Source organism: Lontra canadensis, unplaced genomic scaffold (genome assembly GCF_010015895.1).
Source record: "Lontra canadensis isolate GAN:19392208 unplaced genomic scaffold, GSC_riverotter_1.0 scaffold103, whole genome shotgun sequence".
Lineage (NCBI taxonomy): Eukaryota > Metazoa > Chordata > Mammalia > Carnivora > Mustelidae > Lontra > Lontra canadensis.
Window position 1 is genome coordinate 6656592 of NW_022631097.1, and position 14945 is coordinate 6671536.

Genomic DNA, 14945 nt, shown 5'->3' on the forward strand with positions numbered 1-14945 from the left:
TAGGTCCATAGTTCCATTACAGGTCACGATGAGGACCTGTTCACACCCACCAGGAAGGCTCGAATGTTTCCGCTTCTAGCTATTAACTCCTTGTGAATAGCTTTCAATACTTTGTTACCCTCTGGCAGGCCACCAGTACACACTAGCAGTAGCTAGCCAACTCTGCTCTTTTTGTAGATGCTTTTCCTTCTGTGTCTTCTAGGGGTCTGCCTTATTATGCCCATCATGGCCTTTCTCTCTACCAGGGCAGTTTCCAGGTCCCTTACAACAGAAATCTCTCGCCAGCGCACCACAGTCTCGTGGCAGCGCTCTCCATGCCTGCCCATTCAGACTGCCTGCTCGTTGCCTGCAGAGTGGTCTGTGTGCAAGGCCCAGATCCCTGTCTTACCACTCATTTTCCCAGACTCTAGCAGCCACTTGGATTCGTCTGGGTCCTCAAGAGACGGCCCTCAAGATGGGATCACACCTGTGAGGATCTGGTTAGGGGAAATGCCTGTGTGGCAAGAAATAGAGGAAGTGAGAAAAGGCTGGAAGAGCCATTAAACTGGGAGGCAAGTCTGACCCCCCAGTGAAGGGGGGGAGGGGAGGCTGGGTGGAAGCATCTTCTCCTCGTTGGCCACGCCGTCTGAGGGAGATTGGGCAGTCTAGAGTGTCCTTGTCTGTCTCTTGTCTTTGCCAGTCTGTTACATCATTTTGTTCCCTTGCTGCTAACTAACCCTGCCGATCTGCATTTCCTGTGGTGGAAGACTTACCCATCCCTGCGGTTCAAGAGAGCAGCTGCTGAGCAGGGTGTGGGGGTCCCACTTCCGAATTCCCAGGGAAAGGCTCTGGCCTGGTTTCAGCCGCATCTGGAATCTAGTTCACTGTTATGTGAACCAGGTTGTCTCTCTCTAAATTGAAACTTTCCCAGAAAAGCTGGACAGACTGCAGATTTAATAGTAATGCCTTATGTAACCTCTAATAATCCTTACACATCTGATTAGTAATCTTTGGGTGTTTTTCTTAGCATACAGAATAACCTGGAAGAATGATCTGGAAGGGTCATAGTTCTTCCAGCGAAGGACTTGAGAGGCGTACTTAAGTCATCTGTTGGTGACTAACAGGGTTAGTTCATTACATGTCTGTTTTTGGCACTGCAAAGCATTTTCAAGAGTAATGACTGACCCAACATTTTCTCCTTTACCTCTACCCTGCTGTTCAATTTGTTCAAAACTGGATTAGTGTCCGATAAAATAAAGGCCATCTGGGGAAAAATACACGTGTCAGAGTACTTTGCACTGAATTGGAAAGCCATAAAAGTGATTGCTAGATAATTAGAACTTTAAAAAGGAGCCACAAAACAATTTGTCTAAAATTGGGAAGAGAGTAGCATGGCCTCTCTCTGTTGTCATTTGTATTTAGACGAGAGTGGGAGTGCCAAGTAGATGCCTAACGGTTGCGAGAAATGAAGGCTCGGGTTAATTAGAGCTGAAATGCTGTAACAACCACAGACGAATTCCTGAGGAGAAGGCCAGATTGAGATGTGTCTGTCTACACATGCGGGTGTGTCTGCAACTGGCAGAAGGTTTTTCAGCGCTCAGGCTTTGTTGGGGAACCGTAAAAGTCAGTGTGGAAAACATGGAACTTGTAGATGCGGTTCCGGAGTTCAGAAAGCTCAGAGTCCACCCTGGGAGAAATTCCCAGCCTGGTTCCAGGCCCAGACACGGTGGCAGCTTGCTTGGAATGGTCAGTGGGGACACCGATGAGCAGCTGCCCTGGTGCCTCATGGGAGTCCGTCTCAGACTTCCCTGCCGTTTTGAGATACAGTACATTAACAGAAGAGGTGACATATGATGAGGCCAACACATGGGGCAGTGGCTGCCAGTGATAAGATAAATGTTGCAGATGCCAGGAGGAGGGGTGGGCCACATCATGAGGGGTCCACGTGGGGAGGCACCAGCTTTCGGGGCTACCTGGAGATGGAGGGAGAAAGAGGGAAATGGGGGCAAGAGCTTTTATTGTGGCTCCTGTGGGAAGGGATGGGTAAGGTGGGGCGAGCAGTTTTGGGATTGGCCGGATTATTACAGCAGGCTTTGGGGCATACTACTGTCCCTAGATGCCTAGTCTCTGGCACTGGGGTGGTTAGGGCAGGCGGACAATGGCCTGGGGTGTGAGAGCAGAGAGAGGAGATGGAGGCTCTGGGTTAGTAAGTTTGCATATGAAACATGAGCTCCTGGGTGAGTTACCTAGCTCTGGGAATTGGCTAATTCTGGGAGGAGCAGTCTGTCCAGTCCAGGGACCTGTGTCTGCCTCCAAGATGTCAAAGTATCAGAATCCAGGTGTAGGAGACATGGTTAATACACGTGTACAGAGTTAAGCTTTTCTCTTTTGTGTCCTAATAACATCCTGAGCAAGCCTCTGGGTCAGCACCTTCCGTGGGGCTGCCAGATACCCCCGGGGTGTTAAGTCAACGCTATGTGACACCAGAGGGGGATGTCCGGAATATGAAGCCGAAGGATGGGGCAGGCGTGGGTGGGGTATCAGAGCGGGATATGAGCCCTTCCCACTGAGAACATCAGCAAAGTCGTGTGTGCATTTTCGAGAGACACCCTGTGTGGGAGACGGCCTGTGCTAGCTCCCACCGAGTAAGTACAAAATGAATGAGGAAGAGGGGAGTATTATATGCATAACATTCAGCTCCTGAATCTTATATTTACCCCAAACTCTTATAAATCCCTCTTTTAAGAAATGATTTAAGAGCTAATTCATGCCTGGGCCAGTTACACAAACCAACTTTCCAACTACCCACGAATTTGGATTCTCCTACAACATCCGGGTCACTGGCTTTTCTGCGCCGTCTGTAAAGTGTTTGCCACCGTACGCCTCCCCCTGCATCGCTCTGTGCTTCTTTGTGGACATCATGATTTTTGTTGCTTAATTTTCTTCATTTCATTGCAGTCCCTGTTGATCAGTTTTCAGTATCTTTCTTTCCACACTCTATGCTTTTATTAAGTTTATCAGCGATATTTTTTCCCTTATGACAGTTTCTGGTTTTCTGATTCGTTGCTATTGTGATTAGTTACCATCCTGTTGTTCTAATGCGTTCTCCCAGAAAGTCATGGCAACTCACAGTAGATCTTATATTTTTGCCTTGAGACTTGGAGATCTAGAATTTGCGTGTTTTAGGACTCCTTCCTGGAGCGTGTCCTTCTTTCACATAATTTTTATACAAATATTATTATCTATTTCCTGTGGTCCAATCATCAGCTAGTAAACTGTTCCATTTTTTATTATAATAGGAATAATAATTAACATTATAATCACCTGTAAGATAGCATAAAATGAATACGGTAGGTCACGTTGTTGAATGCCACTATAAGCCAGGCTGTTCGAAATTATTTATATATGTAATAACTCATTAGATCCTCATTTTCTAAGGTAGGTAGTGTTCTTATCCACATTGTATGGGGGGGAAACAGAGGCACAGAGAGGTGAAGTGATGTGCTGTAGGCAATGCACCTAAGTCAATGAAGTAGGATTTGAATCTGAAAATATGGTCAATATATTGAGCTCTCACCTTCATGGACATAAGACAGAAGTAGTCGAACATTGTATAATTGAAGAGAAATTTTCCCACTTTTGCTTTCCTTTGCTTCATTCTCCACATTACCATAGGACCCTTATTCACCCCTCAGATTTCAGTCAGTGGTCATGTCCCGCACCCACCGGAGGCTGCCCATGACTCTGCAGACAACTCAGCATCCTGCCCCCCAAAATGGTTTTCTGACCCCGAGTTCATTAATCTGTGTGTTTGGATCAGTGTCTTGCTTCCTTGTAGAATAGAACTCCACTGGGGGAGGGACCTTGTCTGCTTTCAGTCCCCACTGGGTCCTTATGACTCGCCATAACACCTGGGTAGGCTGTAGGCATTTGGTAAGTATTTATTAGATGCTCGAGCAAAGATTTTAAAGAAAGGGGAGAAGAAAGACAAAAATGTATTACATGCTTACCACATTCCAGGTTTTTAGATACAGTATGCCATTCAATTATTGTACCAGTTGGGAATAAGTTTTACTCCAAGTAACCGAAACCTGACTACAGTAGTTTAAGCAAATAGGATATTATTTGTCTTACATAATGAGAATTCCAGATTGGCATTTCAGGGCTGGTCTGACTGCTCACCAATGTCCTAGGCTTTTCAGTTTCTGTTCCTACAAGTTGGGCAGTATGATAATCTTGTCAAAATGACAGTAAATCTCAGTCATTGGATTTTCTACTGTTGTATGAGCCGTAGATTGGTTACATAAGCAGTAGGTTTGAAACTCCCGTGTGCCTCCTTAAGCAAAAAGTTGAGATTTTATGTTAGTTTATAATGTACTTCTTGAGGAGAGAAGTGAAAAGAATTGCTAGAACATTGGGGAAGGCTCTCCTGAAAGGTCACTGTCCATTCTTACTTAGATCTGAGGCATCAAAAGCTGATGGGAAATCGTGTGGGAGAGATTCTTGGCAGGTCTAACTATAGGGTGACCTGGTTGGCATTTTCCATAGGGAGAGGCCCTGGCTCAATGTCCATGTTTGTAGATCTTTTCTTTTCCAACATTCTGGGGGGAATGTCCCGGTCTCTTTGGATGGGGAGTGGAAAGGAGGCTGCCAGTGCTCTGGGAACTAAGAGCTAGCTGGAGAAGTGAGCTAGGGAATGAGGGTATGGGGAGCAGCTCTGTCTTACATTCAGTGTAGACTTTGATTTAATACTCTTGGCCTTAGCGCATTTCCTACCATAATCTTTAGCTGTGTTTTGTGTCTCAAGTCCAAATTCTGGAATTCACCGGAAAGTAAAACAGCTGGCTGGGTTGGAGTAGGAGCAGCCCGGGAAGGGAGAAGGAATTTGCGAATGGATTTTTGAAAGCCAGCCTCTTTCCTCTTTCCATATTCGTCCTTGAAGATCCTTGTAGTACATCTGGTTTATTAGCTTATCCCTGCTGGGGATCCATTCTCCCCCAACCCCTGTTTCATGGATACATGGCAGCTCAGGCTCCTGAGCCTTTGCTGGGGAGGGTGGGCATGGTCCAGGCGGGCTCACTTCCTGTCTCTCTACATTTCCACCTGGGTATGGCCTTTTCTGTGTCTTCATCTGGTTGGGCTCGTCGAGTTGGGGGCGCTGTATTCTTTCCTGCCGTTAGCACTTCTGGGCTTATGCCTTTTCTGTCTCTTTCATTTTACTAGAGAGGAAAGGAAGGTAAAAATGCATGTATTCAGTTCATACTTTACTGGAAATCTTGCTTATGTTATCTTTCTATAAAAGTAGGATTGTATTCTCCATATATCTTTGAAATTGATAAAATTTATGTAAGTAATTAGGCATCTGTTCTGTATTTAGCTGATTCATATAGAAAGGGTAAAGAAAATTCCTGGGAAGGAATCAATTTTCAAGGGAATTAAAACTCTAAATTTGTTAAAATGTGAATATGAGCTTTTAAAAAAAAAATGTCTTTTTAATTTTCAGATTGTGAGCCATGCCTTTAGTGAAGAGGAACATCGAACCCCGGCACTTGTGCCGGGGGGCCCTGCCTGAAGGGATTACCAGTGAACTTGAATGTGTAACCAATAGTACTCTTGCTGCTATCATACGCCAGCTAAGCAGTCTAAGTAAGTCATCTCATTTCTAAAGCACCTGTTTTCTGATAACCAATGGCATGTTGTTAATTTTACCATTAGCAAATTGATTTCAATTCATTGGTTAATTTTGTCTAAAGAAGAGACCACAACTTTAAAGGAAAGAACCTGCTCCTGCTCACCCAATTTTCCCAGTGTGAAATAAATCACTGGTCTCATGATACCAACTTTATGTGCTGAAGATGTAAAGTTAAAATTGACCAGTTTACGAATTATTAGATAAGACCAAATGTGTGGATTCAAAGTAGTGTCGATTTTTAAAAGCTTATTAAAATGAGGATAAAATGATTGATACTTTTTTTAAAAAATGTGAATTTTCGGTTAAGCTTGGACAGGACTAATTGTTTTTTTTAAATGTGATAAATTAAAAAATTGTTAACTTTTGTAACATGCCTGGCGTAGAGTAGATGCTCAAATATTTGTTGATTAAATAATATTCCAAGTGAATCAAAGATTAAAGCCAAAAAATAGTGAGATTTGCTGATTTTAACCTAAATGCAGGTACTAACTTCTTAATTGAGGTCAACAGATAAGCTGATTATTATATATACATAGTACTGTGTATATATTATACATGTAGATTATATAAATCCAAGCAAATATAAGGAAAAAGGGACTTTCTATTAATTTTTTAAAGACTTTATTTATTTGAGAAAGAGAGAATGCAGGAGTGGGATGAGAGGCAGAGGGAGAGAGAGAAGCATGGACTTTCCACTGAGTGGGGAGCCTGATGTGAGGTTCAGTCCCAGGACCCTGAGATCATGACTGAGCCACACAGGTGCCCCCAGGACTTTGTTATTTTAATTTTGAACATTAATGTGAAATACCCAAGAAAAATAGTTCATTTATGTTTTTATTTTTTATTTTTAGAAGAGGTGGGGAGGGGCAGAGAGAGAGAGGGAGAGAGAGGATCATAGGCAGGCTCCACCCCCTGCATATAGCCCAGCAGAGGCTCAGTCTCAGAACCCTGAGACCATGACCTTGAGCTGAAATCAAGAGTCGGATGCTTAAGTAAATGAGCCATCCATGCACCCAGAAATAGTTCATTTCTGAAGACTCAGATGTGTCTGAAAATGCATTTTCCTTCAAAGCTTTTTGAAGTTGGAATGTTTTCCCCCTAACTTTTACATTTATATCATGCTCTTGTTTTCTCACTTTGTCCCACTCCTTTCTGGTTTAGATGCATTTTGGATGACAGGTTTTCACAGTTAAGTTTTTCAAAAACTCTGTTAATAACTAGGAAAACCTCCATGATTTCACATACTGGTTGTTTCAACAACAAGAAAATGTTTGTTGAAAATGTTCAAGTGCTTTTATTTTAATTTTGAAGAAGGAACACTGTGGATAAGTATTTTTCTTTAAAGGAATTGTACCGTGTTGTTCCATTTTTAATATATAATCATTGGCTAAGGCAAAAGCAATTTGGAGATTGCTTAAAACGTGTTTTAAAATAGATTTCTTTTGGAATCTAAACTAATTACAATTGATTTTGGCTAGTGGTTGTTGATAAAAATGTATAAATTGTGTAATTATAGGAAAATAGCTTATAAATTATTGAAGGGTAAAAATGTTGCTGTTTGAGTTCATATTATCTTTAAAGAATGCTTTGGTCTCTTGTTTATATGGCTGAAATGTCTATTGATGTGGAGTATAAAAGATGAAAACTAACATAAATGATTAAAGTTTTAGTAGTCAAGCTATACGTCATTTTGTAATAATACTCAGCCTGATATTATGTTGGTTGTGTTTATGGTGCTTGTGAGTAAAACCCCATACCCAGTATTTTCTGTTCCATATAGTCTGCTCATAGTAAGCAGAATAAGAATGGCTCCTCCAAAGATGTCTGTATCTTAATCCTTGGAATATGTGTGACATGATGGGGAAGTGAAGGTTACTAACTAATCTTAAAAAAATGGTGTTAGTCTGGATTATCCAGTGTAATCCCAGGGTTCCTTTAAATGTGGGAGGAGGAGGTAGAAGAGCCCATGTCAGAATGATGTGATGTGAGGCTCAATCCACCGTTGCTGGCTTTGAAGATGGAAGGAGAGACTACAGGCCAAGGAACGCAGACCACTTCTGGAAAGTGGAAAGGGACGAGGAAATGCATTTTCCCCTGGAGCCTCCAGGAGGAACACAGCTCTGCCAAAACTTTGATTTAACCCAGAGGAATCCATTTCAGACTTTTTTTTTTTTTTAAGATTTTATTTATTTATTTGACAGAGTGGGAGAGAGAACAAGAGTGTGAGTACAAGTAGGATGAGCAGCAGAGGGAGAGAGAGAAGCACACTCCCCACGGAGCAGGGAGCCCAGGGTGGGGCTCGATCCCAGGACGTGAGCCAAAGGCAGATGCTTAACCCCCTGAACCACCCCGGGGCCCTCCATTTCAGACTTCTAACCTCTAGAACTGTGAGATAATTCACGTGTGTTGTTTTAAGCCACTAAATTTGTGGTCATTTGACACAATAAGGAGAAGCAGCAATAGGAAACTAATGTACCACCCAGCCTTGGTTTCCCTGTGTCCACCTAACCCACTCTGCCTCATAAGTGGCCCAGGGATGGGCACCGGCCTCAAAGACAGTCGACCTTAGTGAGGCTGCCCCAGTGGGTCTCAACCCTGTCTCCCTTAGATCACTGGGCGAGCTTTAAAACAAGATGCTAGGGATCCCTCCAGAACGGATGAATGAGCATGCACTAGAGATGTGATCTGTAGAATGGGATACCATGTATCTGGATTGAAAAGATGAGCTGGGCCAGTCCTGTGCTGGCAGGAAGCTTGAACTAAGAAACACAATTTGTGGGTTTGTTACGGGATCTGCTGCTGAAACGTCATCGTCCAGGACTGAAGGACTGATGGCCCCCTGCAGGCGGAAGCGGGAGTTGTGGGCAGAATATAAGAGAAGGCGGAGGAAGCCAGCTCGCAGAAGGCGAAGGAGTGTGCAGGTAGAGACAGGAGCTGAGGGTGAGAGAGAGCATGAGGTGTGGAAGGCGGGGAGAGAGACCTGGTCCCTGGACGGGTGCAGGAGGGCTTCCCCTCCCATTCAGGGAGCAACTCGGGGATCCGTAGAGCAAACCTCCTTTCTTCCTGTCCCTTGTGTGATCCGTGCCTGTAGCCCAAAGCGACTTACAGAAAGAAGAGTAGAGTGATACGGATGCCAAGGATCTAATTGTAAGAAACCAATATACTTAGTTACTTATTAGAACAACTTACTAGAATAACACTTACTACTTATTCTAATATTACTTATTAGAATATCACACTTTTGGTAACCAGTAATTAGTTCATGAGTGATTATTCACTCCATGCCCCTCTAGGTACAGCATGCAACAGATCAGTTCGGTGCCTACTTAGAGTTTTAAAAAGCATATGTAATTGACATTGATATGGTCATAGAACAGGAAATATACTATGACATGCTACGGCACTCACATTGTAATAAATGTTCCATTTTGGGTGAATCTTTAGGTTTTGTGGGGGCTTTCCAATAAGTCAAAATATATTACAGGAGGTTTTTTTTATTAACTTATAACATATTATTTGCCCCAGGGTACAGGTCTGTGATTATCAGTCTTACACAATTCACTGTGCTCACCATAGCACATACCCTCCCCAGTGTCCATAACCCAGCCACCCTATCCTTCCTTCTCTCTCTACCCAGTAACCCTCAGTTTGTTTCCTGAGATTAAGAGTCTGTTATGGCTTGTTTACCTCTCTGGTTTCATCTTGTTTCAATTTTCCCTCCCTTTCCCGGTGATCCTCTTCTCTTGTTTCTTGAATTCCTCATATCAGTAAAATCATATGATAATTGTCTTTCTCTGATTGACTTAATTTCAACTTAGCATAACACCCTCTGGTTCCATCCATGTCATTGCAAATGGGAAGATTTCATTTTTGATGGCTGTATAATATTCCATTGCATATACTTATACCACATCTTCCTCATCCATTCGTCTGTTGATGGACATCTATGCTTTTTCCATAGTTTGGCTCTTATGGACAGTCCTGCTATAAACATTGGGATGCAGGTGCCCCTTCGGATCACTACATTTGTATCTTTAGGGTAAATACTCAGTAGTGTGATTGCTGGGTCATAGGGTAGCTCTGTTTTCAGCTTTTTGAGGAACCTCCATACTGTTTTCCAGAGTGGCTGCACTAACCTGCATTACAGGAGATATTTTTTGATCTGATATTTTTATGATCTGTAATTGTTGGGAAGAATTAGAATTTTAAAAATGTTTTTATGTTTTTTTTTAAATTTTGTAGTCATTCATCAGGTATTTTTAAAGTGACGTTTTAGCAATGCATGTATCTGTCATATTAAACATCTTCTAAAAAATAGTCTTCTTTTACTGAGTACTAATTCCCAAGGTAAAGTCAAAATAGTATTTTTTTTTACTCCTTTGAGTATCTAACCATTATGCAGTAGGTCCAGATAAGAGCAGACCATCTCAATCTTCTCCATTTCCCTGCAGACACTCCCACATGCCATTCGCACCACCCTCCATACCTCCACTCCCCAGGTTTGGAGTGGGTGACGCACACCATCTGAACTTTGCATGAGCAGTACAGAGAGAATCTGGACTTCATCTAAAAGGCCATCTGGGCAGATAGCCTGGGAACTTGAAGGATTTGCCTTGACCATAGACCTATCATATCTTCCTGAGCAGCAGAGACTTGCCCTGGGATACCTTCTGTGATGGTCCAGGGGAACTGGTTCTCTGGTAAGTCCAAGAGGGGAAGAGCAGACCAGGAGGCCACAGAAATTTCTTTGCTCTTCCAGAAAGGAAGACTTAGCCATCAAGGCCCTGATTCACCAGCTCATTCAATCCTTGCCACATCTCTAGGGGCAGTTCAGTGTTGTGCGGGTGCAAGTGACTTTGTAATAAAGAAGAGAATCTGGTCCCAGATACCAAATAGACCTCTGTAACCCCTAGAACTCTACATAACTTTTGGGGAATTTGGAGGTACCATGTTCCCATTACGTCTAGATGAGATGTTCAACTTTAAAGGGTGAGATTCTTACCAGGCTTTTCAGGGAATTGAAATCTTTTCAGTGAGAAAATATTGATTATTGTAATGAGTTTAAGAACAGTCATAGAAATGAAAGAGGAAATTTATAACTTGAGCAGCCTCATAGCTAAAGGACCAAAGCTTTCTCCAATAAAATAAAAGATTAGTCTAGTAATTTTTAGATTTTTTTTCTTTGCATGTTTCTAATTTTTTTTTTTTTTAAGATTTTATTTACTTATTTGAGAGAAAGAGGGACAAAGAGAGAGAGCACAGAGGGAGAGGGAGACAGACTCCTTGCTGAGTAGGGAGCTTGATGTGGAGCTCGATCCCAGGACCCTGGGATCATGACCTGAGCCGAGGGCAGATGCTTAACCCACTGAGCCACCCAGGCGCCTCATGATCCTGACTTCTAATAGGCTTGATCTGGGGGGAGTGGGAGGGGGACAGGGAAGCCATTTTTTAAAAAACAGTTGTGGTTAGTAATGTGTTATTTGGTTTTCTAGCTATGAAATATTGATTTTTTCTTCAAATGACAGTTTAGTGTAGCAATTACTCTTACATCAAGAGTACTTTTTCATCATTTTCCTGGATTAATAATCTGAGTACTCTTGTTCCTATCAACTAGTTGCTCAATTAAAATTATGGTATCTTGGGGCGCCTGGGTGGCTCAGTGGGTTAAAGCCTCTGCCTTCAGCTCAGGTCATGATCCCAGGGTCCTGGGATCGAGCCCCACATTGGGCTCTCTGCTCAGCGGGGAGTCCTCTTCCTCCTCTCTCTGACTGCCTCTCTGCCTACTTGTAATCTCTGTCTGTCAAATAAATTAAAAAAAAAAAATTATGGTATCTTGCAGTCAAATTCCTACTGATATTATAATGTAATTTTTATATAATTTGTTGAAGAAAAGAACATGGAAGGCCCCTGGGTGGCTCAGTGGGTTAAGCAATGACTCTTGGTTTCCACTCATGTCTTGATGCTCAGCAGGGAGTCTGCTTGTGGATTCTCTCCCCCTTCCACCTCTCTGCCCCTGCCCCTCTCCCCACTCATACTTATTCTCTCTCTCTAAAATAAAAAAGAAACCTTGAACAACAGCAACATGGGAACTTAGGGCTTTTGTGCCAAGTATGACATACGTCCTCTTTAATACCTCTAGCGTGTTTTTTACTACTTTTCTCTTTGTTCTTGTGATAATAGATTATAGTGGTCTTCCTCTCCTCCCCCCTTATGAAGGCTCCCAAGATTCACAAAGAAAGGGGTCTTCCCTCCCACCCCCAAGGTTTTGGCTCATATTAGATGGTATTGAGATAGTATAAAGAACTTTAAAAGAACAGGAAAACACAAAGGAGAAAAATTACAAAATTTTCATTAATGAGAGAAGATAATCTGTAATGCTTTATATATACCGTTATAAAAATGGTATCTCATACATATGTTTTTGTGGCCTGTACTCAATATAGTAAGCATCTTTGTTGATTCATCTAAGATACAATTTTTAATAGCTAGAGATTATTATAAAGATATACCATAATTATTTAACCATTTCCCTACTGTTAGATGTATAAATTGTTTCCTTGTTTGGGGGTTGGGGAACACTATCATAAATATTCTTGTATAAACCACTACATACATCTCTGGTTCTTTTGGTATTTAAAAAAAATTCTGAGACTCCCATTAATTTTAAATATGTCTTTCCTTTAAAACAATTATTACAGGGGTCCCTGGGTGTCTCAATCAGTTCAGCGTCAGACTCTTGCTTTTCAGTCCAGGTCATGAGATTGAGCCCTGTGTCGGGCTCCGAGCTAGTGGGGAACCTGCAAGATTCTCTCTTTCTCCCCCTCTCCCTGCTCGGGTGTGTGTGAATGCTTGCTCGCTCTCTCTCAAATAAATAAATATCATCTTTTGAAAAATAAAAAATTTGTTACAAAATCTATTTTTCTGTTAATTTCTGTTTTAGGTAATTGCATGAATAAGAAAGGAGCTGTGTTTTTGTCTCAAAGATTTTAAAACGGGATTAATATTTTTGCTAATACTCCTTATGGTACATACTGTTTCCTATGACACTAAATGACAGGTCAACATAAAAATACTACCTTAAGGGCTTGCTCACATTTGCTGTTATCTAATCGGGTCTAAAATTTGCAGTTGTATTAACTGATTATACCAAGTGCTGTTCTACTCAGAATAGAGAGCTAAGTATTTTGAAGGGCATGCCCTGAATAGATTTCTAAGATGTTTTTAGCCAAATGGGATTTGTGGGAGGAAGGGGAGATATTCAAACTCAGTGTATGCACAGGAAATAGATCACAAGTACATTTCCATGCAGTTTAAGGCTGGGTTAAAAGGGCATGTTAAAAGAAAATGTATTGCTGTATCTGGACAGAAGTAGACTGGAAGAAACAGTAAGAATTTTAAAATTTTAATGCTTCAAACTGAGATAAATGCTTGCATTTCTTATGGACTAAAATAGAAAGCCAGTGAAGCGAGGTAAGTATGTATACATAGGAAAGTATAAGATAAAAGTCCTGTTAGCAAGCTGGAGGCAGATATAAGAGCCCCCTCCCCCAAAAGGCAGAAGTGTTGGGAATTCAAGCACTTTCTTGACCCATCCCTTGACCTGGAATATCAGAAATACTTCCTTGAGGGCATTATAAAAGTAAATATGAGTGAGGTTGTTTTTCATTTCTCCTTTTCCTGGGTGGATCTCTACGTAGCAGAATTTAAATGTAGAATAATTCATAACAGCATGAGTTGGAGAGTCTGCCAAATCTGAATGTTTAGTTCTTCTTTGGTTTATCCTCTCTATTCTTCCTATTTCATGAGTATATAGGTTTATGCAATTTACAGATGTTTTTCTAATCGTTTTGATGTACAGTGTTACTAAAGCAGACCATCTAAAAACTTCGAGGAAAGATTTTAGAGGTTCAGAGGTTCTTAATATTCTAAAACTTTACTGTGCTCACTCCCACATTAGGAACACAATTGATACTATCAGCAGTCTAAAGTAGTTGTCTTCTGTAAAGCATATGCCTTAGGACTAAACATTCTCTACCTCAGTCTCTACTGTTCTTCTAGCTACATTGTTTAGTGAAAAAATGAAACTGTAAGACATATAGAAAAGGAGAAAAATGTGACTCATAATTTTTATTTTTAAGATTTATTTATTTTGAGAAAGAGAAAGAACACACGAGCGTGCAGAGGGGAGGGGCGGAAGGAGAGAATCTCAAGCAGACTCCACACTGACTGTGGAGCCTGATGCAGGGCTCAGTCTTCAGATCCTGAGATCATGACACGAGCCGAAATCAAGAAGTTGGACGCTCAACCCAGGCACCCCAAAATGTGACTCAGAATGAAGAGAAAAAGCAGTTGGTAAAAGCAGGACCCACAGATGACCCCAATTTTGGAGTAGCAGATAAGTACTTCAAAATAGCAATGAAAAATATATTGAAGGGACTTCCAGTTTCCAGTCTGACATTTAAGGAACTTAGAAATCATTCCTGGTCCTACAGCAAGAAAAATACTGATCAAATTGAAAACCTAACAGCTTTTCTTAGATCCTTCAGAGAACTGAGGTCATAATTCAGACCACTGCCCCCAAATTTAGAGAGACTAGTGGATTACTGGGGGCTCAGTGAGAACAAGTTTGAGAGTGAAAAGCTCTAGGGGATCCATTCTTAGTGGGCGCTCCCACACTTCTGTGAGTTTTACTGTCAAGAGTCCTACCAGGTTCTCACAGTGCTTCCCTCAGAGAGAGGGGAAGAGAAGCCATTTTGAAATATAACCAGAGCGTTCTGTGTTTTCCTTAGTGCCTGCCCTCAAAGGAAACTGTTTCACTGGAGCCTAAGGTGGTTGGGTTTTACCAGAGCCTGACCAACCCCCCGGGGGCAGGGAAATACCTTACTCTAGCCCCTTCTGTCTTCCTTTCTCATCTAAGGGGGAGGGGTATGAGATCCAGGGACCTAGGCTCACTGAGAGTAGATCATAGCACCACCATAGATAGATGAAGGGCAAAGGAAGATCTAGAATATATGGAATATACAATGGAATATGGTTCAGCATTGAGAAAGAAGGAAACCCTGCCATTTGCAACATGGATGTGTTAAGGGACTTTACGGTAAGTGGAATAAGCCATACAGAGAGTACTGTATGACCTCATTTATGTGTGGAATCTTTTAAAAAAGTAATTTGAACACAGAGCTAAGACATAGAATGGTTATTACCAGGTGAGGGCTATGAGGGAGGGAAGATGCTGTTCAGAAGATACAAGCTTTTAGTTATAGAGGAATAAGTT

At 41.8% G+C, this 14945-nt stretch overlaps 1 protein-coding gene across 2 annotated transcripts in view; it reads left to right on the top strand.

The window, feature by feature from the left end:
• The window catches only part of WASF3 (WASP family member 3), a 127590-nt gene that overhangs the window by 80522 nt on the left and 32123 nt on the right, over positions 1-14945 (top strand). For both annotated transcript variants that reach the window (XM_032838193.1, XM_032838192.1), the window contains exon 3: positions 5483-5625. In XM_032838193.1, the coding sequence (XP_032694084.1) occupies positions 5493-5625 (133 nt within the window). In that variant the 5' untranslated portion in view covers positions 5483-5492. The remainder of the gene's footprint in view (positions 1-5482; positions 5626-14945) is intronic.